Source organism: Trachemys scripta, chromosome 2 (assembly GCF_013100865.1).
Source record: "Trachemys scripta elegans isolate TJP31775 chromosome 2, CAS_Tse_1.0, whole genome shotgun sequence".
NCBI lineage: Eukaryota > Metazoa > Chordata > Testudines > Emydidae > Trachemys > Trachemys scripta.
In genome coordinates this window covers 235,438,700-235,462,956 of record NC_048299.1, presented here as the reverse complement: position 1 = coordinate 235,462,956, position 24,257 = coordinate 235,438,700, and the positions used below count along the sequence as shown (strand labels likewise).

General features: G+C 41.8%; 1 protein-coding gene across 4 annotated transcripts in view; it reads right to left on the bottom strand.

The window, feature by feature from the left end:
• The window catches only part of LOC117873626 (carbonic anhydrase 13-like), a 59,828-nt gene that overhangs the window by 20,695 nt on the left and 14,876 nt on the right, over positions 1-24,257 (bottom strand). For 2 of the 4 annotated variants that reach the window (XM_034763212.1, XM_034763211.1), the window contains 5 exons: positions 18,877-18,995; positions 14,844-14,939; positions 13,160-13,222; positions 11,858-12,013; positions 6,596-7,473 (listed from right to left, as the gene is read on the bottom strand). In XM_034763212.1, the coding sequence (XP_034619103.1) occupies positions 7,360-7,473; positions 11,858-12,013; positions 13,160-13,222; positions 14,844-14,939; positions 18,877-18,995 (548 nt within the window). In that variant the 3' untranslated portion in view covers positions 6,596-7,359. Of the gene's footprint in view, positions 1-6,595; positions 7,474-11,857; positions 12,014-13,159; positions 13,223-14,843; positions 14,940-18,876; positions 18,996-24,257 lie in introns of those variants that run through there. The other 2 variants (XR_004644776.1, XM_034763213.1) reach the window with 2 other exon arrangements.

Here is a 24,257-nt window from a genome sequence, read left to right as displayed (position 1 = left end):
ACTTTGACACTCAACTATCCAACTGGGGAGGCAGTTTAGGATTGTGGGATGCAGCAGTATATTTGTTGGCTATTTCTGCTAAAATGATCAGCAGTGAAATAGTTAATTGAGTTGTCATTTACATTATCATCTTTAGGTTTCAGAGTTAACACCCACTGAGAGGAATAAGGCAGTTCACATCTCCCAGAGCTATTGTCTCAATCTGTCTGCAGAGTCAGGAACACAGTACTCCATTGGTTTACATGTGTTTCCTGTTTTTAAGGTTTTCTTCACAGTCATGAGGCCTAGAAGCATTTTTTAAAATGAACGCTTACATATTAAGGCAAGGGATGGATCCAGAGCACATTATGTGGTCATGGAATCATAGAATACATAGAGACTTCTCTGTGCTAGGTGCTGTACAAACACAGAAGAAAAAGATGGTCTCTACCCCCAAACAGCTTACAATCGAAGTATAAGGAAACAGACAACAGATAGAGACAGACAGACAGAGAATTACAAGGAAACAATGAGACAATATTGGCCAGCATGATAGGCAGTGGTATCAATGCACCAGTAGCCCAACCGTTGTCAAGTTTTTTTTTGTAGGGATCAGAGCAAAGGTGAGTTTTGAGGAGCATTTTGCAGGGGGATAATGAGTTAGTTTCATGTATGTTTGTGGTGAGCTCCTCCCACACGTGAGGGCAGCATCGGAGAAATCACAAAGGTGCTTGTTTGAAAATTAATGAGTAGACAACAGAGGCTGGCATTGAGCCAATTGGAGCAAGTGAGAGATGATAGGCAGGGTGGGAATAGGCCATGAAAGGGCAGCTTATGTTTGATGAGCTGGAGAAGGGGAAGACAATGGAAGCATACAAAGGCAGAGGTGACATGGCCAAAGTGATGGCTAAGAACATGATCTTTGCAGCAGCACTGCAAAAGGATATGAATGGGGCAAGACTGCATTTGTCAAGGCCAGAGAGAAGGATTTTACCATAATAGAGATGCAAGATGATCAGAGCTTGGACGAGTGTTTTAGCTGAGTGGATGGATAAGGAAGGCTGAAGACGTTATGCAGAAAGAATCAACAAGATTTAGACCTAGCCTGGAGGTAAGGATCTAGAGAGATGTCCAAGTTGAAGATGATGCTCAGGGTATGGGCCTGATTTACAGGCAGGATGGTGGTGTTGTCTTCAGTGATAGAGAAAGGAGATGTGGGGGAGGAGGTTGGGGGATGGATTGGGGCTGCAGAGGTTGCTGGGTCCTGGTGACAGACCCCATGGTACAGGAACAGTCCAACACCCAGGCACTGGCAGGGGGCAGCTCCCAGCCTGTGGGGCCCCAGTTAATGGAAAGCACAGAACCCCTGCCCTGCACGAAGCCACCTGGGCTGCAACCGCTGATCCCCCTCACACAAGGGGCAGTGGGTTCCTTTCCACCGGACAGAATGGGAGTCTCCTCACCTTGGCCCCTGAACCCCCAGCCTGGCCCTGCCTCACACCATGCCCACCCCCCACTGCCAGTTCCCAGCATGGCTTCCTGTATTCCACATCCCCAGTCCATCCCAGATTGCACACTCTGCCCAGCCACTCGCACCCCAATCCCTCCCAGCCTGTACCACTTGCCCAGCCACCAGCACTCCACACCCCTAGCTCCGCTTGTATCCTCCCACCAGCCCCCCCCACACACTCTGCATCCCCAGTGTGGACCCCTCACTCGCTGCTCAGCCCACATCCCACACCTCCAGCCTGCAGCCCCCACCTTGCCCTCTGTAACCCCTGCACCTTTCTGGATGCACTCTTCACTGTCGGACTTGCAGCATTTGCAGTGGTAGCACCTTCAGAGCCTGGACATAGTGGAGTTGAAGTGGCAGCCAGGGCCGACGTGGAGCTGGGTGGGTTGCTGCATTTGTGGCCAAAAACCCTGCAGCACTCGCAGTGCCACTAGGAGTAGCTCTGAGTTGCTCAGCGATGAGTCATGGCCATGGCAGTGAACTTACCTTTGCTGGAGGTGGGGAGTAGTAACGTTTCCCCAGCAGCCCAGGTGAGGGCTGCTTCCTGCTCCTTGGAGCACTGGCTGGTGACTGATCTCTCCCTCAGGCAGTACTGCCAGCATTATCCCTTGCCACTGCCACTGCCACTCTGGGCAACTGCCTAGTCTGCCTATAGCTAGAGCAGCCTCTGCTCATCCCTCTGCCCCTTTGCCAAACTACGGTTCTATTTTAGAACTTCATCCTGCACTTTTCGTAGATTCATAGATTCCAAGGCCAGAAGGGACAATTTTGATCATCTAGCCTGTCCTCTTCTACAACACAGGCCACAGAACTTCTCCAAAATAATTCATAGAGCAGATCTATTACAAAAACATCTACTCTTGGTTTAAAACTTGCCAATGATGGAGAATCCACCTCGCTCTTCATACACTGTTCCATTGGTTAATGCCTGCTTTCTCTGTGGGTAAAGGCTGCAGGATCTGACCCAGAGAAAGTGATCTGCTTGATTGGGTCATTTAGACAGAGCCTCTTAAAGGACTGTGGGAAGACGCATTACCCCTGGAGGAGCACTGAGAAACATTCTGCTGGAGTGGGCATGCTCCTGGGCTGCCATCTAATAGGGTGCAGCTTTCTTTCCCCCATGTTCCTGCACAGCTGGGCAGCTCTATTGGCTGCTGCATTGGGGGTGGAACCATGGCCATGCCTCCTTCCCACCCTCAATTGGGCACCATGCACCCACGAGAATAGAAGGAAGCAGAACCTGTATTACCATGAGCTCAGGGACTTGAATTCTGCATGGTCCATACAAAGGGAGAGAGACATTGTGACTCTACCCTCTCCCTCGCCTCCGCACATCCACAGAAAAGCAACAGCCCTACAAAAACATGAGATTTAAAGGCCAGATTCTGCCTGGCACTGTTGCAGCTGCAGAGCCTGAGGAAGGGAAGGTTCTAGGGGTCTTCACCACTTTGTGCAGTCCACATAGGTACCAAACCAAACTGCAGACCCTACGCTCCCCAGAGCACAGGAACTGCTCCCCCACCTACCTCCCCTGCAGGAGCACAGTGCCCCAAAGGGGCTCAGAGGCAGTGGAACTCCCCCGCCCCCACATCAGCAGGCAACAGAGCTGACTGGATGCAAGATGGGTAACAGGATGCAACCCACAAAAGGGTGCAATAGTGGCACAGTTGAGCTCCAAGTGCTTTTTTACCGTTCTGTTGAATAAAAAACGTGGGCTAGATTCTGACCCCCACTATGCACCACCAGTGTGGTAAAGAGAGGTTAAAGGGGCTTTAAAGCCCATTTAATCAGCTTCTGGGGATTCCCTCAGTGTAATGAAATCCCCAACTGCTGAAGCATTGGCACAGCTAACTCCACACCAACACTCTCACAAGCCCCAACATGGGGGAAGGACTGGTGGAAAAGGAAGGGGGCTGGACTGCATTCTTGATCCAGTATCTCCAGCTACTGAAACAGCTCCTTGGAGGTTGGGGCAGCCAGGCACAAGTAACAACAGTCTTGAGGCTGCTCTAAATTGTGCCGGCAAAATGGCCTTTGACATCCCTGAGAATCATAAAGCTCCCCTGCCTCACTCAGGTCCTGAGCCAAGGGTCTGTTTAATTCTGAAAATAGAAGTCTTGTGTAAACCAGCCACCCAGCTACATGTCGTTCCTAACAGCTCCAGTTCTCAGCAAATGCTCTTCATCTTTTGGGAGACTGCACATTTCATACTTCTCGGTATCAAGTCCCAAACACAGAAGGAGGCCAACACCATCAATATAGCTAACAAAGCCACTGCTAAGAGGCAGAGGAGGTCCATATTTTAGCATTGCCTGCTCAGTTGCAGTATGTCTCAGAAACTAATAGGGCACCAAAATATTTTAGACGCATTGTACTAAAATAAAGAGTGCCAACTATTGGATGACCTAATATTGCCCAAGACACTTCACTTAGATCCAGTTAACAATATCTATTCCAGACTTATTTTCAACTACTTCGTCTTCGGATTGATCACAAACTAGAGTTGAAAAGCAAATGCTGAAACTGAACCACAAGCTTGGCTGTAGGCATCTAGGCAAATCTGTAGGCTGTCGACAAACTCCAGTTTATTCAGTGGGAAGTACAAGAAACATTGACAACATCTGTTTTTATTTGATAAAATCCTTACAAATATCAAACCACTGTATCCCCTCCACTATTTATTTTCAATGCAGGAAAAACAGCTAAAACTTATTTTATTTCTAATATGAACACACACAGCAGTAGCCTCATTATTCCTGTCCTCAGGCAAATCAGTTCTTCACGCCCTTTACACAATGTGTAAACTTCATTCATGATGTTCCGCAGCTACTCACACGACAGGGAAACATACCAGATGCAACATCAGATCAAAAAAGAAAGTGAAAAAACACACACGCCAGTAATTATACTCTACACATATACTTGTCATTTGAATGAGACCACACTCAAGTCTTTTTATATCTACCTGGGTCCTCCTGCCTATCCTGGTTAGCGGGGACTGAAAAAAAAGTGCCTGCAGGTTTTACATTTGGCCATTCTTGTCCACAGCTCCTGCTGCTGCATTGGCTCTATTGCTTCTCCCATAGCCAGTTTTCTTTTTCTCACTGCTCAAAATACTGTATTGCAGTGAGAGGACCTGCAGTAACAGAAGCAACTTAAGCTCCCCTTTAGAGGAGGCACTCTACTGGAGTGGAGGAGAGAACAATAAGACTTACTTATCTATCTATCTAAACTAAGCTAAACAACCTATTTATTTATAGAGGAATACGAGGGACTCAGGAATCTCTGCAAGGTTGGCCTTGCTTGTATGGTATCCCCTCAATTTTCCCCTCCTGGAGGATGGGTCACAGTACCAGTGGAGGAGGCAAGAGGTGCAGCCTATAAAACCTACAGTCCTAGGCATCTTGGAGAAAGAAATAGTTGCATGGAAGGGTGGCTTTCCCTCCATGTGGCTGCTCTGACACTTCCTCCCAATCCTGCAGGAGTTGTGTGGCCACTGGCTGATTCTCCCTTGGCTTCACGGTTACAGCCCTGGAGAGAGTCAGGGGGAGTTACCACCACTTCATGCAGCCTTAAATCCTGATTGGATTTTTGAGCAGAAATCCACAGGCTCAACAGGGACATTGCTGTAGAGGGTGGCTGGTCCTTTGCTCCACTCCCATCAACATCCAGCTCTGTTCTCAAAACAAAGCATGGCACCAACTCCCCAGAAAACCAGTGCAGAAGTGCTGAAGGAAAAGGATTGAGAGGAAAGAGCTACTGAGATTTCAGTTCCCTTTGCTTATAGAAGCAGAAGGAACAGTTTAGGCCATAATTTTCCTATTTTGAGAGCTACAGCTAGTTCACTAAAAACAAAAGAAGAAAATCGTCTTAATAAAAATTACATTCCAATAATGAAAAGCATCTGAGAGAAACACAAGCTCAAGGTGATTCACAGGTAAAGCCTAAGCTTCCAATCCATGGGCACCGTGGGACATCACCCTAATGTGCCCTGTTAATTGGGAATTGTGAATGTGTCAGATCCTTAACTTTATCTAAATGTAGGGGAAGAGGAGTCCGGTGGCACCTTAAAGACTAACAGATTTATTTGGGCATAAGCTTTTGTGGGTAAAAACCCCACTTGCATCTGAAGAAGTGGGGTTTTTGCCCACGAAAGCTTATGCCCAAATAAATCTGTTAGTCTTTAAGGTGCCACCGGATTCCTCGTTGTTTTTGTGGATACAGACTAACACGGCTACCCCTCTGATTAACATAGAGGGGTTTTGTCATGTGAATTAAATGTAACTTTATCGGCCTCAGATGTGTCTGACAGAGAGCCCTGAGCATGGGGCAATGCTTCAGCAGGTACATGGAAGCATTACACACCAGAGAAGCACAATATCTTCAGCGTGGGGTGTTCTCTTTTCTGGCAAGGGTGTACAGCATGCTCTGTGTCCCTGGCCAGGAGAGCTGGCTGGTAGGAAGCAGGATGGGGCAAGAGGAGGCAGAACCATCTTCTGAAGTGGCTAGTGCACGTTTGAGTGTTAGGAATGCACTTTAAGCAATATGGGATCATGTCAAAAAATTCTACAGACTCATGTTCCAGACCATGCTCACCTGCTGGGTGAGAGATGCAAGGGAGGGAGGCTTCATGCATCCTTCCCCATTGAACACCCCTGTAGGTGCAAGGAACTGTCTTGCTTACATGAGGTGGAATTTGGGCATACAGAATCCATATGATATGATCGCATATTGCTTACTAGCATTGTATTGCTAAACCATGGTGCAATATACCAGCACTCCTATGATGCAGACAAAACAAAGGGATTGTAATACATTCATAGGCAATGACTCCGTGAGTATTCCAGGGCTGGAACACCCAGGGGAAAAAAATTAGTGGGTGCACTGCACCCACCGGCAGCCAGCTCCCTTTGTCCCCTCAGAACTTCCTGTCTGCCTGTGCCCCACTGATCAACTTCTCCCCCTTCCTCCCAGTGCCTCCCACCTGCCACAATCAGCTGTATTGCAGCATGCAGGAGGCCCTGGGGGAGAGGGGAGGAGTGGAGATGGGGCACACTCGAGGGAGGGGGAAGAGGTGGGACGGGGATGCAGTGGGGGCAGGAAGAAGCGGAACAGGGTTTGGGGGAAGAGGTGAGATGATGGAAGTGCCTGGGGTGTGGGTGGGAAGAGGCGGAGCAGGGGTTTGGGGGAAAGGGTAGTGTGGGAGTGGGGCCTGGGGCAGAGCGGGGGGTTGAGCACCCGGAGGAAGTTAATGCCAGTAAATACATTTGTATACTTTGTGGGTTAAATGTCATTAGTGGATACTATATTTTTTAGTAAATCTATCATGGCGTCCCAGCTTAAACAGGATCACTTTGCTTATGATCAGTAATGAAATCCTACCAACTTTAAATATTAATTTCTCCTTGAAAATTAAAGGAAGAGGTCAGTCTAGTCCCTAAAGAAAGATTTATGGTGTTAAAAAAATGGGCTTAACCCTTCAGGGGGCTATGTATTCTCAACTGCAACTGACATGAAAGAGAGTTGAGGGTGTCCAGTACCTTGCAGGAGTTGCTCAGCACTTTGTAGGATCAGACTCAATATGTAGGATTGCATTCACATGCACAGACTGAAACAAAGTTGTTCAGTAAGCTCTGCTGCAAACACTAACACCACAATGCACACGTACCAATAGAGACAAAACCCATTCACACCAGTTAAAATCGGCCCAAATGCTACAAGTCAGGACATCTTTGTCTTGCTGAAATGACTGCATTGTAACTGAATAATAAAATAATACCTATTCATTAGGCACAAAATATATTATTATTAAAAACTAATTCAGCCTCCTAAGTGGTCTCAGCAGTGGCTGATTCTTGCTTTACTCCTTAATTCCTTCTGACTTCCCGTCCCTTTAAAGGCTGCGGTGGCCGGTAGTTTCTCAGCATGCAGCAGGCTGCCTCTCCCTCAGCAGTACACAGAAGGCTGCGGAATTTGGCTAGCTGCAGATGAAAAGAGGTATAGAGTTCAGCAGAGAATTGTCATGCTAAGGGTAAATGAAGAATTCTAAGTAATAAACATGAACATACTTGTCACCTTTATTTCGCCAAGAAGTGTGGGGATCGTATTGTCTAGAGCACACGTGGAATGGCCATTTGGGCATTTCAGCCCTTATTCCTGTTAGCTATTTTTTTCATTTACATTTTGTGAGTGTTGTTTCAGGCATTGTCTGGGTATAGCATGGTATTCACACTTGATCTTTCCTAACCTGAAGCCTAAAAAGAATTCTCTTTTAAGATTTCTGCACCCTATTTTGCAGTCCGAAGGCCAGCATCATTCCCACTAAGGTTTTTTTTTTTTTTTTTTTTTTTGCAAACGGATTGCCTGGGAGCCAACATGAGCAGGCAAACAAAATCTGATTGTATGCCCTCGTGGTGCAGAAAGATCACCATCAGTGAAGAATGATGGATGCTGTGCTACAAAACACTTCTTTACCATTTTTTACATCATCTACCTGGCACACAATACAAAGCAAATAATAATTACTAGAGATGAGCCCAAACCAAAATATCTGATCCAAACTTTCTCTCTCACACACACACTTACAATTAGGAAATGTTTAAATCTCTATCCAAACTTCACAATTTAGATTTATTTCAACAATAAGGCAAACTGGAACACCCAGCGCAAATAATTATGAGCTGCGAGGGCATTTAGATCTGGATTTGATTCCAGATCTGAACCTTCCTAATCTGACCTATTGTGAATAGTTATTAGTTTTATACACTAGCTTGCTTCAGACTGATTTCCTTTATTTAGTTAACATTAGTAGGGCAGCACAAAAGTCATGATTCTGATAGTGGATATATAGTATGTTATGGCAGGGTCACTGTCCGGGTGGGAAAACAAACTTCCTTCAGAAAACGAGCATCCAAAATAAAGTGGTTATTAAGACAGTTATCTGGGAGAAGCAGCAGAGGGTAGAAAATCGCTGATGATCAGATTTTGTCACTTCCTCACATTGAGTAGAACCTTACTCCTAGTACGCCCATTGATTTCAGTAAGTCACTGCCTTTTGCTTTGGGTTGTGCCTCAGAAGTACAATTTAGCCCTAAGAGAGTAGAGAATCAAGCCCACAGTCAGAGCCCATAAGGCTTCAGGACTGGCCAGGAGAGTCCCATTCTTAGGGTATTTCTACACTTCAGAGACTATACCAGCATAGCCATGTTTTCAGAGCTATGTTGGCATAATCCCTTAGCGTAGACGCAGCCTACACCAAAGGAAGAGATTCTTCCATTGCTGTAGGAACCCCACCTCCTCGAATGATGGGAGCAAGGTTGATGGAAATATTCTTCTGTCAACACAGATATGTCTACACTGGGGGTAGGAGGGCATAGCTAAGGTTTTATTTTCAAACCCATGAATGCCATAGCTATGTCCACCTAACTTTCTAGTGTGGACCAGGCCTTAGTGTCCCCTCTTAGGCTCCTGAGCTCCATGCTCCCAAGTAGGAAAGAGAGAGAGGCACACTAGGCTGCTTCTCTATAGTTACCATCTGGATTCTAAGCATAAAGATCCAGCTGCAGGTGAGCCCTCACCACAGAGCTTCCTAGAATTAGGCTGCTTGTCTGTGATCCTAGAAATATGGCTAGAACAGCAGCACTGGGAGAGGATACATAGAGTTAGGGTCACTCTACCCACACCTTTAGGCCACACACTAGGCACAGACCATACTCTGGGGGGCAGGGGAAGCTCCTGGTACAGGGGAGAACCAGAGGGTTACATTGGGGATACTCAAAGTGGGGCTACGGGCAGATGGGGAACTTGGGAGGGGGAAGGAAGAGATGGTGGAGGAACTCAAGAGGGAAGCTAGCTCAGGAGGGGGGGGGGGGGATGGAAAGCTAGGGAAAAACTTGAACCGGAGTAAACGGAAATGATGGTGGCAAGGAAGGGAAAAGTATGTAAACGGGGTGGTGATGCTTATGTACTACTTATGCAAAACAATATAACTTGCATAATACATCCAGATTTCCAAACTCACAGCCTTACCACATATGTCAGTGTTTCAGTCCACAGAATAAAAACAGAAACTACTGACTCATACTTCTTTAATCGCGGTTTAATTGGCAGGACACTTCACTGACAAAACCCAAAGTTAAGAACCTGCACCACTATGCTAATAACATGCCCCCCTCAATTAAGAAAAATGTATCTGCGAATAAATTAATTTTCATAAAGCAATTAATTAACAAAAAAAGTAAAAAACAAAACAACTCTCCCTTTGAAGTTACTACAGTATTCAAAAAATTAAGGCATTTTTTCCATAATGATGTTTCTGGTAACTCACTGGAAGCTTGAAACTGACCTTTGTTTCTTTATTTTTAAAACATTTCCCGAGTGGAAAAGAATAAAATCAATAAAGGAAGAAATTGTATTTTAAGCTTCTAAGAAAAAAATATAAAAATGAAGAGTTAACAATCAAATTGCAAAGTAGTACCAGTCCAAGCATGAACTGTGACTTCCTTTATGTTTGTACAGCACATGGCACGTTGTGGGCACTACTGGAAACAAATAATAGGTAATAACAAACAATTTTTTTGTATTTAATTATAGAACATATAAAATATCACACACTGAACAGGATAGATCGAATTTGAAATAATACAGAGTAAGTGTGTTGCATCAGATACTGATATTTCATTCCCTAAAAATGGTATACACATTCCCTGTTCCATGCAACATTTCACTTTTAAAGAATTTTAACTAGAGATTATGCCAAATCAAAACTTTAGATTTGGGAAGTTCAGGTCTGGATCTGAACTTTGGACAGCAGTAATAATCATCATACTGAATACTTATATAGCACCTTTTCATCTTAAAGAGCTTTACCAAGCCCAGTAAGCATTATGCCTATTTTACAGATGGGGAAGGTGAGCACTGAGTGGGTAAGTGACTTGTTCAAGGCCAGCTGTTCCCAGAGCTCAACGTCTCTTGATTCCTTCACAGGTGTCCTATCCACTGAAACACCTGGTTTGCATTTTGATCAAAGGTTCAGGCCAGTTCTTATTTCTTCTGAACTGGTTCTTTCATTCTTAGTAAAATGCTAATCAAAGAAAACACTACACATAAAAAGAAATCTACCCTTCATGTGACCTTTAAATTTCCAAGCTCTTCTTTTGAGTACTTGAACTCTCTTGAGAGATAATGCTTCTAGGTTGAGATCCTGGCCCACTGAAGTCAATGGGAGCTTTGCTTCTGATTTCAGCGGGGCCAGGATTTCACCTTTAGAATCCACCAGCAAAGAGATACCAATCAAACCACACCATTTAAAACTTAGCAACTAGTGGGCCACGCCAAATTCTACCCATCTTAATCACTCTGAGTAGCATCGCTCAGTGGGACAATCATACTCCCCTTAATTATAGTTTTGCTAAGGGATTAGTCTGAACTACAGGATGGCTCAGTGAGGCTATTCATTGGCAAGATTGGAAGGGTGGCATTATTTGGCCCAGAACAATTAATTTTACTGAGTGAGTTATCTATAACATGGAACAGGTAAATATCGAGGTGTGATAAGTCACAAGTTTTTAATATGCCAACTGGAGTAATGATACCCACCAACAGCAGCACTGGTTACCAATTTCTAATGGTAGAAACTGGAAAATCATATTCCCTTTAGCATCTCCACTGCCTAAGAGTATTAACCTCAGTAACCATTGGATGTCACTGTTGGTCTACAAATATACAGCCAGAAGGTCAATTTTACAGCTGTAAGTAACATGAGAAATATAAAGGGCAGTTCCAAATGGTGTGCTCATCCCTCTCCTACATTCATTTAGCCTGATTGTTAGGAACTATTTATTAGTAGTAACTATAGTATTCAGATTGACCAAATTTCATATTCTTAGTATCTAGGAGATGCTCTGTATTTATTTGGCCATTTGCTGAACTGGAATTCTATAATGAATGAGTTAAATGCAAAGAAATAAATGAATAGCAGCATTTTGGAGATGGTAAAAATCTATGGAATGAAATTCAAGTGGTTATTATCATCACCAGAACCTCAAATGAAATTAACTATCAGTTTCTTTCTTGCATTTTTCCCAATTTGTAGCTCCCAAACCATTTTTTTAAAATTTCAAAACATTTTAATAATACTTGATCATTCTGATGGCCAACGGAAGTCAACAAAAATTCATGTTAATTTCACATTTCTCTAGAAACTCAGGACAAAAATGTAAAGCACAAAATTTGGTAGGATAAGAAATTTCATAATTAATTAAATATCTAAAGCTATAAATAAAATAGTCTTGGGAGTATCATTATAAACCACAATTCAGTTTTAAAAACATTATATTTGAAGGGTTGGGGGGAATCAAAGTGTACCTGCTCAGAGGAAACACTTATAGGCTCTCTGAGAATTATCCAGATGACACTTTCAAGAAGAGGTGGAACAGTAAGAGAGCCAAGATAAGTCCAGTAGTCCAGAGAGTGAGGAAGCAAACAGGAAGGGTCAAAGTTTGTGAACAGTGCTTGTTTACCCTGGAAAAAGAAGCATGCACATTCTAACCCAGAACCACCACATTTAGCAACCACTTATTATGCAGTCTAGTTAATTTCTTTATAGTGTCAGAACATTTTGTTTATTTAAAAATGTTAAGCAGGATCTCCCGCACTAATCATTCCAAAGAAGAATTATGGAGAGAAAAAACTGTAAGAGATTGTTCCATTGGTGGGGGTAAGGTTTGCATGGCTCTGGAGGATTACAGAGGTACATCTACACAGCTCATGGCAGTGAGCCTCCCAACCTGGGTCCACAGACTTGGCTTGCACTACCGTGCTAAAAATAGCTGTGTAGATGTTGCAGCTTAGGCTCTGAAACCTAGGGAGGGGAGTGGACCAGAGCCACCCATGTGAAGGTCCTGTGCCTCTATAGCAGATCTACCTCTAGTGTTCCTTCTGGTGACAGCAGGGTTCCACTGAAGCCATGCTACCAGGCACTCCTGTTGACTACAAATAGCCCAGTGATGGGGGCTCTGACGTAAAAATAATACAACATCTGGATGTATTCTCCTTTGCTTGGAATGTCTGGAGAGCTGGTGGGATGGCAAGCTGTGTCTTCTCCAGCCTGACACCAGCCCACTCATGCCTCCCTGGCCCACTGATCCATGCCCTCCCACCCCATGTGGATTTTTGGACCGAGAGAGAGGCCTCTGCAGGGTTTGGTGTCACAGAGATAACTGCCCCCCTCACATATGGAGGGCCAATTAATGCATGCAAGGCCACTCCATGTTCTGATCGAAGGGGACACGATCCTCTTCTCACCCCATAAAACAAGTGAGAAAATATGTCTCGATTCCCCATGTTCTTGAAAAAAAAAAAAAACTCCACTAAAATCAAATGTGCAATTATCCAATGTCAGTGATCTTGATGATAAAGTTATTTGTCAGGGATTAAATTATTACAGCTAATTAATGATCTTCCCCCGTCCCCCCACATTGTACAACAAAATAATTACAATGTGCTGGTTTGCGTCTGACTTTATCCAGCAAAAGTGCCCCTAAACTGCCCCACATCAGAGCTAATCCTTGTTTACCAGCTGTAAATACCTAAGGAATGTGAATGTGAAGCATGGAAGAAAAAGAACAGCAGCAGAAGTACTGGAGAATTTTAGGAGAATTACTTTACCTTGGCTCTAATGGCATCCAAACGGTCAGTAATTTTCTTCAGCTGAGAGTTACATTCACCAATCTGTAAAGGCAAATAGTCCAAGATCATACTCTCGAGGGAAGAATATGCATTCACTTTCCATTTATTAATGTTTAATTTTAAAATTTTTCACATAGGGCCTGATCCTTCACCCAGTGAAGTTAATGGTAAAACTCTGATAAACATCAATGGATGCAGTATCAGGCCATTATTAATTAAAACAACCTGGAACAAATGCTGATTATTCAGAAAGAGGGATGTCATTCACTTTGATGAGACTATTTTTTCGTTAGCTGCATCAGTCTGGGGAGTTGATTTTATTTTTAGTTCACTTTTTGTAGCAGTAGAATAAAAGCTAGTTTTCTTAACAATGTTTTGTAGAGGAACTGTAAGAACCTCAGGCTGTATACATGATGTGAATAAATTAGTCTACAGCCTTTTTAAGCTTAAGTTCCTTAAAGCACACTGGAAAATTCACGAACATGACTCTTCTGTGTGACTCGTGCAGAATCAGGTTTCTCAGCAATGTTCATTGGGTCAGGAAGGTGTACACTGGGAAGGTGACAACACATATAAAGGAGTGGCTCATGAAAAGAGTACTTTGTAATTAGTTGACAAGAGTGGGATAAGTTCAACATGAACAAGCAGCACAAAACACGTCAAGGATCCCTGATGACACTGATCTCCGCAGCATGACAGCTGTAACATAGTCACAAAAGTGAAATTCACCTGTCAGCACAGGAACCAAAGGCTCCAGAGGAAACAGAACCATTGTAGTTACATAGTGTGGGAGGAAAGTGGGGAGAAGGCAGCTGTGCAGCAGCCCTCCAGATCCCTGATATCAAGCAAAGCTTGGTTTGCATTTGCTTGGCAAAGACAGGGTGTGTGCCTGTGGTGTAGCCAGGGGTCCTGCAATTATGTGGATGCAAAGGCCACAAAATCCTGTCAACAGCAAGGGGCATAAGCACTGCTCCAAACCAGGGCAATAACATTTCCAAAAGTGGCAGTGGCCATCACCGTATTAACTTGACACTGAAGTAGGGGCTACTGAGCTGCCCGGTACCCTGTCCTCTAATCACAGGTTAAGTTTTTTGTGTCCTCTACGTGGCTCCTTGCACAAAGTCAGTGAGGCTGTGGGAAGGGGTGATTTCTTTTATCCTAGAATGAGCAGGTTATCAAGTGTATAAGGCACAATCTTGTTCAGAGATTTTAAGGAAATCCTCTAATGTGTGTTTTCCTCTTTAGACAGAAAAGAAGCAATTCACCATTGGAACAAACAGCTAAGGGAAGTGGTGAATTCTCCATCTCTTGATATCTTCAAATCAAGACTAGTGCTTTCTGGAAGATATGCTTTAGAAAAAACACATGTTATTGGGTCATACAGAAGTGCCTGGGTGAATGTAATGGCCTGCGATATACAGGAGGTCAGACTAGATGATCTAATGGTCCCTTCTGGTCTTAAACGCCATGAATTTTGGTGTCTTCCAGGTGGTGCAGCAATCTACTATTACAAACACATTAAAAATTAGGCATGTGGGTTTTGCCTTCATATTTTTGCTGCTGCAGAATTATGGGTAAAGGGATATTTGCTACAGAATAACAGTTTTGTTGTTTAAGCTTATAACACAGATTTATTAAAAGGGATAAAGCGATCGTTGCTTACCTTTAGAAATACTGCCATGACAGCTAATCCATCCCGCTGCCGAGCAGCCTCAACAAAAGTGGAATATTTGTCCGAGTTCCAGTGAACCACATGAAGCTGAAAGGCAAAAGCACAAATAGTGTCAATTCCCACTGAACTGGTGCAATTACAATTAACATGCAATTGTACTAGTGTTGAGGTTTCTACTTCACCTGTTTATATTCAGACGCATTCAATTTTCCAGCTGCAAATATTTATGTTTATTGAAATCTGGAAATATATAATCATACAAAGGGCAACAACAAGCACTGATGTGGCTGGGATTTGAACAGATATGAGAATGGCACAATTAACAGTGTTTTTACATTCCAGGTACAGCAGTTACTATTAAAAGTCAAAATTTAGCAACAGTTACCACCATCTGAAATACTGTGGATACTCACTGTTCTAAATATTGGAAAGTACTGCAATTTCATAGGCCAAAATTTTCAAACATTGAAGGCTAAAATTAGGCTCTTAAATCCACATTTAGTAGAGCTGGTAAAAATAAGTGGTGGAATAAAATTATGCAAATTTCATCAGCATTTTCCCCTCCCCTGCCCCATTTCCTCAGTCAAAATTTCAGCAAAACATTGATCAGCTTTACAGCTGATCATGAAATGAGGAGGGGGGATGAGAAATGAAATTTTCACAAAAAAAATCTCCCTCCTCCCCTCTTTTCTCAAATTTAAATTTTTTTATGAAAATTTTTCAAAGAAAACTTGAAGTTTGGGGGGAAAATTACCAGCTTTTGGATTTAGGCATCTAAATAAAAGTGGCCTGATCTTCAGAGGTGCTGAGCACCTGCATTTCCAATTGATTTCTGACTGGGAATGTTTTGTGGTAGATTTGTAATGAGCAACTCCTCGCTTGTTTGATGTGTAATTGCTTGGAAGCTCCACGCAGACTGGTCCAAAGTTTGGAAGATCCACTCTGGCCAGTCCTAGGATTGCCATGATTTGGCCAGGTAAACAACAAAGTGATCTTTGCCCCAGTGCCCTCCAACCCCTCCCACCAAGCCATGCTCCCCAAAATCATGTTCGTATTCCCCTGTCAGGAGTCCTCAAGTCTCTACAGAAGGAGCTAAGTCACAGAGTCAGATGTCTCTCCTCCCTTGTTCAGAGTACCGCTGTTCTCTGCACTACCATGCTGTTGAGTGTAGACAAAGTAATTCTTATATAGCACTTATTATTTTCAAAGTACTGTACAAGCATTATCTAATTAATCTCATAAGATTTACTAACTCACCCAGAGTCTATAAGCTCAGAGTAGTTGAAGATCAAATTTTTCAAAAGAGGCTTTTAATTTTGGGTCCATCTTTAGGTTTTCAGAACCTGATTTTCAGAGGTGCTGAGAATCTGTTGCTCCCAGTGACTTCACTTGGAGCCATACTTGTTGAGCTCCAGGTGGACACACAAAAACTGGGGCCACCAAAAGTAAAGGCCTCCTTAGAAAACATGGATCTTAATGGCTTGCCCGAATGAACTGCATGGGAGGCTGTGTGGTCTTGTGGATAAAACAGGGGTCTCAGAGATCTTGGTTCTAGACCCTGTCTCAGACATGGACTTGGCTTTGGTAAGCTGCTTAATCTCTATGGCCTTAAGGTTTCCCTATCTGTAAAATGGGTATAATAGTACTTGGTGTTGTGAGGCATAATTAATGTTTGTTAAGCTCTTAGGCCCAAACCAGCAAAGTACATAAGCATATGTTTACCTTTAAGCACGTGAAAAGTCCCATTCAAGTCAATGGAAATACCCTCATGCTTACAGTTAAACACATGCTTAAGTGTGTCGCTGGATTGTGGCCTTATGACTAGTCTACATGAGGAAATAGCCCAGAATAGATAGCACAGAATAGCTCCTGTGTGGACAATCTTATTCCACATGAAGGGTGTCTGAGTGTGCCGTAGCTTAATACATTTTAGAAGTGAAGCTAAATTGCACCCAGGTGCTCTCACTGCAGAGTAAGAGTGTCCCGTTGGGGAGTTAGAACAGAATAACTATTAATCTTTAAATTCATACCCTAGCTTATTTAGCAATAGCTTCCCCGCATAGACAAGCCCTTAGATATCCTTGTAGGAAAGCTATCACAGAAGTCCAAAGTAGTATTATTAAGACCAGAAATAGAATATAGGAATTCATACCTCACTTCTCAGTCCAATAGACCATTCTGTGTGCACATGTATGCATGTTAGTATTCTGGAGTTTACAATGTCACCATCGGACCATTCACGATTTTAGATTCACAAAAGCTAGATTGAATAACTTTTAAAATGTTATATTTTGCATACACAAAGAGGAAACAGATACTTTCAATCGGAATGACTTTTATTGTGAATTAAAAAACAACAAACAAGAAAGGACAAAAAGTAAAATCCCCACAGCTAAATAAACCACACTACTCCCTGTAATTTTGCAAAAAAACAAAACAAAACAAAAAAACAAGAGCTGTGAAACATTTTGGGGTAGAGCCCCATTCTCAATGGCTTGTGACTTCTCTTTTAAGGGATGTATCCCATCTTACCACCGCTCCTGCACTGCAGCTTGTTGAAGAGAAATTGGTCTGGCCAACGCGATGTCACAACACAACAGGACCGGGGAGCCCTCTTGTTTCCTGATGTCCTCTGACATGGGGCAAGCCACGTAGTCTTCTTTGCTTGTGAACTCTCTCTTTCTTCTAGCATGTGCCAATTTGGCAGAGGTGCTTTCTTGATTTGTTAGAGCATTTTCTTCAGGGAGTTCAGCACTGAAACTGCATTCTCATCTCTTGGGGTATTTCTTCTGCATGACCAGTGCTCAGCAGCCTCGATCTTAATTCTGGTTTCCTTATCCCAAAACCAAAATGATGTCTAAAGCGCTTCTTGCAGAAAGTTACCAAAATGACAAGTAGTGGGAAGCTTTTTAGACTGGCTAGAAATTCAGATATATTTTCTCCTTCCATTTGGTTTCTGAGATGGAACTTATTTTTTTTTTTTTTCAGCTAGAAATTTGGTTTTGGTACATAATGTTTTTAAGCACCTCTATTAATTCTTTATACTCCATCTCACCTGGTTCCTGTGGAAAACATAAGCCTTTAAACACTGCAAATGTCACTTTCCCCACCAGTGGTAGAAAAATTGATTTTTTTTCTTACCACTGTCCTCTATAGCATTTCCAATAAAATACTGATCAGGACTTTGTACATATATTTCAAATTGTTCCTCTTTTGCATTATAGTGAAAATCTTCCATATTTTCATAAAAATTGATTTTTAGTTTTTCTATTTTTCCTTTTTACCCAGGAAAACTCTCACTTTCTCTGAGCTATTTGTTGTTTGAGATCCCATTTTCCTAACTAAAATACTTGTTTTATTTTTCCCATACGCAAAGAGGAAACCGATACTTTCAGTCTGAATTACTTTTATTGTTGAATAATCAAAAGCAAGGAACAAGAAAGAGCAAAAGTAAAGACTCCACAAGAGAGCACACTGTGCGTTTCTCCTCTGTGACATTCTGCACTAAATGGAACACTCATAATGGCTGCCTGTCTCTGTAGGCAGCATAGTCCTTAGAGATTTAAAGGTGCAGTACACAGAAAACAAAGGCATAACTGTCACATTGCTACATACACCACAAAAATAACCACCCAACTCTTCTGCAAATAGTAAAATGCACATATCCTCATTAAGGCCGATTAAAAAACCAAATCTGCAGTTTCTATGTCAGGCTTATTTTGAGATATAACAATCCCAAAGGAAAAGTTAAAAAATAAAAACAAAAAAGATTAAAACAATTCTTAAACAATAAAAATCCTCTACATTTTCCACTTATAATATCTCATGTACTTCTTGTCTTATCCTTTGCCAAAGTCTCCAAATATATTCTCCTTTGGCATAGGATCACACATGAAAAATTTCAGGCATATTGCTTATGTTTTGAAAAGTTAGGGAGCCAAAATCTGTCTTATAATGGAACGCTAGTCACAGCCTTAACTAAAGAGAGACTATGGCCTCTACATAATTCAATGCAATGCCTTACCTCGGCTGCATACTTCTTTCCATCCACTGCATGCTCAGAGCCAATGTCATCGCTGGCCCCCCAATGAAAGTGAATTTGGCGCAGCCTATAGCTTCCATTGAGTGGTCCCCCTCTCAGCACTATAAACCAGATAATAAGAGATTTTTAGCCAAGGGGACATGCATTATAATAAAAGCTTCCGACCTACACTTTCATGCATACAGCACCATTTCAGGATCCAGGCTCTCAAATAGATTCTCGAAGCATATGTATTAATAGGATACCACTACTGCACAACAACAAGAGAAAGAAGAGAATATGCCCTTCAAAATTTAAAAGTTATATATGTAAATTAGCTAATTACTACTACTAGGGGATGAACTGAGATAACCCAATGTGTCTTACTATAGGCAGGAAGCAGTACCTTTTTTTTTTTTAATTCTTCTGAGAAATTGAATTATTATTATGCTGCCTACTTGGTGGCTACATTCTTATCAACACATTTCAAAGTGATACTGACAACCAAATTAGGCCTAAAGATTAGGTTCCATAAAAGGTAGATTCTTTAATAAAATTGGAGGAAAATAGGTCAGTTGGTTAAAAATTTATTTCAACATTCCTTGGCACTGTTTGAAACCCAGATGAAACCGTACTGTACCAAAGCATGAAAACCAGGCAGTGAAAATGACTATAAACAAAGTGAAGCTAATAATACATCTGTTTTGTCCAAGTTCAAAATTAATGACATGTAAAATGTAAATAAATGGCACATTAACAACATATGTAAAGGCATGTGTGTGTGTTATTTGTCTAAATATTTGTCTCTTTAAAAAAAACCAAACCAACTTGAGATGGATCCAAACCAAAATCCAAGATCAGAACTTTAGATCCGATCTCATCTGCAGTCTCTTTCTGTAATGCCCTGACGCTGAATCCCCCGCCTCTTAGAAAAAGCTTCATCTTGATTTCAGCTCTCCCCTACCCCTCCACACCACCCCCCCCCCCGAAAAAGGACTGTTGTGCTCTGGGGTTCTAGCTAGACCCATTATAGAGATATAGAAAAGAGGATCCAGTCATCTAAGGCACAGGCTGGTAGGGCGTACACCAACAACAAAAGTGGAGGGTAAAAAGGAGGAACAAATGAGCATTCGTTTAGCACAAAGTGAAGATATCAAGAACAAAAATCCACCAAAGGATGAAAAGAGAAGAATTTCTGTATTTGCCTCTACTCTAATGCTAGGAATCTGGGTAACAAACAAAAGGATCTGAAATTGCACATTTATGAGCATAGGTTCAACCTAGTTGGTATTACTGAAACCTGGTGGGAAAAAATGCATTATTGGAATATTAAAATCACTGGCTATAACCTATTTAGGAAGGATTGAGTGGACAAAGGAGGAGCGGGAGTGGCACTGTCAAAAATGGCATTACTTGTTTCCGAGTCACTGACAACTCAGAAGTAAATGACCTTGAATGCTTATGGATCGATGTTCTAACAGATAAAGTACATGACAGGATACTAGTTGGTATAATCTAAAACACCCACACCAAATCAGAGTGGAGAACAGGATGACTGGCTTCTTAAATAGGAAAAAAATATAGATGACAATTTCTTAACTCAAGAAGTGTTGCGTCCAACATGGTGGAATTCTATATTACACCCTCATCTTGATATATAAAGAGGAACTGATCACAGAACAAAAAGTTACTTAGATACAATTTATCATGATTTGATTATATTTACTGATATATTCAAAGAGAATAAAATCCCAGCCAATTACACACTGCTTTAAAAGAGCCAGTGTCACAAAGTTTAAAACAATCAATGATCTGAAAGAAAACATAAAATCATCACTGATAAATTTGCAGACGACACAAAGATTGGGGAAGGGTAAATAACGAAGAGAACAAGTCACTGATACAGAGCAATCTGGACTACTTGGTGAGCTGTTTGTAATCAAACAATATGCATTTCAATACAGTGAAATGTAAGGTCATACATCTAGAAACAGGGAATGTAAGTCATTCTTACGGAATGGGGGACTCTATCCTGGGACACAGGAAAAAGTTGTGGAGATTGTGATGAATAATCAGCTGAACATGAGCTCCCAGGGCAACATGGCTAAAAGGGCTAATCCTTGGACGCACAAACAGGAATGTCAAGTAGGAGTCATGAGGGTATATTACCTCTGCATTTGGCACTGGTGCGACCACTGTTGGATGCTGCGTCCAGTTCTTGTGGCCACAGTTCAAGAAGGATGTTGAAAAACTGGAGAAGGTTCAGAGAAGAGCCACAAGAATGACTAAAGGATTGGAAAACATGTCTGATAGTGAGAGAATCATGGAGCTCAATTATTTAGCTTAACAAAGAGAAGGTTAAGGGGTGATTTGATCACAGTCTACAAGTACCTATTGGGGAACAGAAATTTGATAATAAAAGGCTCTTCAATCTAGCAGACAAAGATAAACAAAGATCCAATGGCTGGAAGTTGAAGCTATTCAGACTAGAAAAAACAGATTAGACAAATTCAGACTAGAAATAAAGCACTTTTTTTTTTAAACAGTGAGGATAATTAACCATTGGAACAATTTACCAAGGGTTGGGCTCGATTCTACCTTGCTGGAATTTTTAAAATCAAGATTGGATTTTTTTAAAAAATATATGCTCTTGTTCAAACACAACTATTATGCTGGAGTCAGGAATTAATTCAGGGAAGTTCTATCGCCTGTGTTATGCAGAAGGTCTGACTAGATGACCACAACTGTATCATCTGGCCTTAAGATCTATGAATCTATGAATATGGGCCTTGATCCTCAGCTGTGTTGCATATATGTTGAGGGTGGGGGAGTCAAAGGAGAAGGCCCAAAGAAGCCATTTGCAGCTTCTAGACCCAGGGCTGTTTCTATGCCAGTTCAGTCCCTGACCTAACTTGAAATAGCCTCAGGGCTGATCTAAACTATGCCAAGTGGCTGTGGACCCAAGGGGCTGGTATGCCAGGTGGAGGGGATCACCAAAGCACAGTGGCATTTCAGCCATGCCCCTTTCTAATAGGCTATATCAGCTCCACTTTTAGGATTCCCACACTAAGGGAATTCCCAGCTGGTTGGATTAGCTGACTTTGAGGCCAGAACATGGGAGAAAAAAATATAAAGAGAGCACTGTACAGTTTGTATTCTGTGTTGTAAATCAATATATTTGAAAATGTAGAAAACATCCAAAAATATTTAAATAAATGGTATTCTATTATTGTTTAACAGTGCAATTAAATGCACGATTAATCGCGATTAATTTTTTTAATCACTTGACAGCCCTACTTATTTGGTTTAAATACTGTGGTTTTTTAGCTTACAAGTGTATGTTCAAACAATACTCAAACAAATGTGTATTCAGAGATATAAAAATCATCCAAAGCACAGGACTTGGTGGTGATGGGGGTCTTCAGTTACTCAGGACATCTGTTGGGAAAATATCACAGCAAGGCACAGATTATGCAACAAGTTCTTGGAATGTATTGGAGATAATTTTTTATTTCAGAAGGTGGAGAAAACTACTAGGGGAGAGGCTGTTCTAGATTTGATTTTCACAAATAGGGAGGAACTGGTTGAGAATTTGAAAGTGGAAGGCAGCTTGGGTGAAAGTGATCATGAAATTATAGAGTTCATGTTTCTAAGGAATGGTAGGAGGGAGAACAGCAAAATAAAGACAATGGATTTCCAGAAGGCAGACTTTAGCAAACTCAGGGAATTGATAGGTAAGATTCCATGAGAAGCAAGTCTAAGGGGAAAAACAATTGAAGACAATTGGCAGTTTTTCAAAGAGAAATTATGAAGGGCACAAGAGCAAACTATCCCACTGCTTGGAAAGATAGGAAGTATAGCAAGAGACCACCCTGGCTTAACCAGGAGATCTTCAATGATCTAAAAATTAAAAAAAAGTCCTACAAAAAGTGGAAACTAGGTCAAATTACAAAGGATGAATATAAACAAATAACAGGTATGTAGGGACAAAATTAGAAAGGCCAAGGCACAAAATGAGATCAAACTAACTAGAGACATAAAGGATAACAAGAAAACATTCTACAAATGTACTAGAAGCAAGAGGAAGACCAAGGACAAGGTAGGCCTGTTACTCAATGAGGGGGGAAAGAACAAGTTAAAAATTACTTAGACAAGTTAGATGTCTTCAAGTCACCGGGGCCTGATGAAATATATCCTAGAATATTCAAGGAGCTGACTGAGGAGATATCTGAGCCATTAGCGATTATCTTTGAAAAGTCATGGAGTAGGGCAAATATAGTGCCCGTCTATAAAATGGGAAATAAGGACAACGAGAGGAATTACAGATCAGTCAGCTTAACTTCTGTAACCGGAAAGATAATGGAGCAAATAATTAAGCAATCATTTGCAAACATCTAAAACATCATAAAATGATAATTACAGTCAGCATGGATTTGTCAAGAACAAATTGTGTCAAACCAACCTGATAGCTTTCTTTGATAGGATAACAAACCTTGTGGAGGAAGCAGTAGATGTGGTATATCTTGACTTTAGTATGGCTTTTGATACTGTCTTGCATGACCTCATAAACAAACTAGGGAAATACAACCTAGATGGAGCTACTATAAGGTGGGTGCACAACTGGTTGGAAAATTGTTCCCAGAGTGTAATTATCAGTGGTTCACAGTCATGCTGGAAGGGCATAATGAGTGGGGTACTGCAGGGATCAGTTCTGTTCAATATCTTCATCAATGATTTAGATGATGGCATAGAGAGTACACTTATAATGTTTGTGGACGATACCAAGCTGGGAGGGGTTGCAAGTGCTTTGGAGGATAAGGATTATAATTCAAAACGATCTGGACAAACTGGAGAAATGGACTGAAGTAAATAGGATGAAATTCAATAAGGACCAATGCAAAGTACTCCACTTACGAAGGAACAATCAGTTGCACACATACAAAATGGGAAATGACTGCCTAGGAAGGAGTACTGTGGAAAGGGATCTGGGGATCATAGTGGACCACAAGCTAAATATGAGTCAACAGTGTAATACTGTTGCAAAAAAAGTGAACATCCTTTTGGGATGTATTAGCAGGAGTGTTGTAAGCAAGACATGAGAAGTAATTCTTCAGCTCTACTCCTGGCTGGTTAGGCCTCAACTGGAGTATTGTGTCCACATTTCAGGAAAGATGTGGCAAATTGGAAAAAGTCCAGAGAAAGAGCAACAAAAATTATTAAAGGTCTAGAAAACATAATCCAAGAGGGAAGATTGAAAACATTGGATTTGTTTAGTCTGGAAAAGAGAAGACTGAGAGGGGACATGATAACAGTTTTCAAGTACATAAAAAGATTGTTACAAAGAGGAGGGAGAAAAGTTGTTCTTCTTAACCTCTGAGGATAGG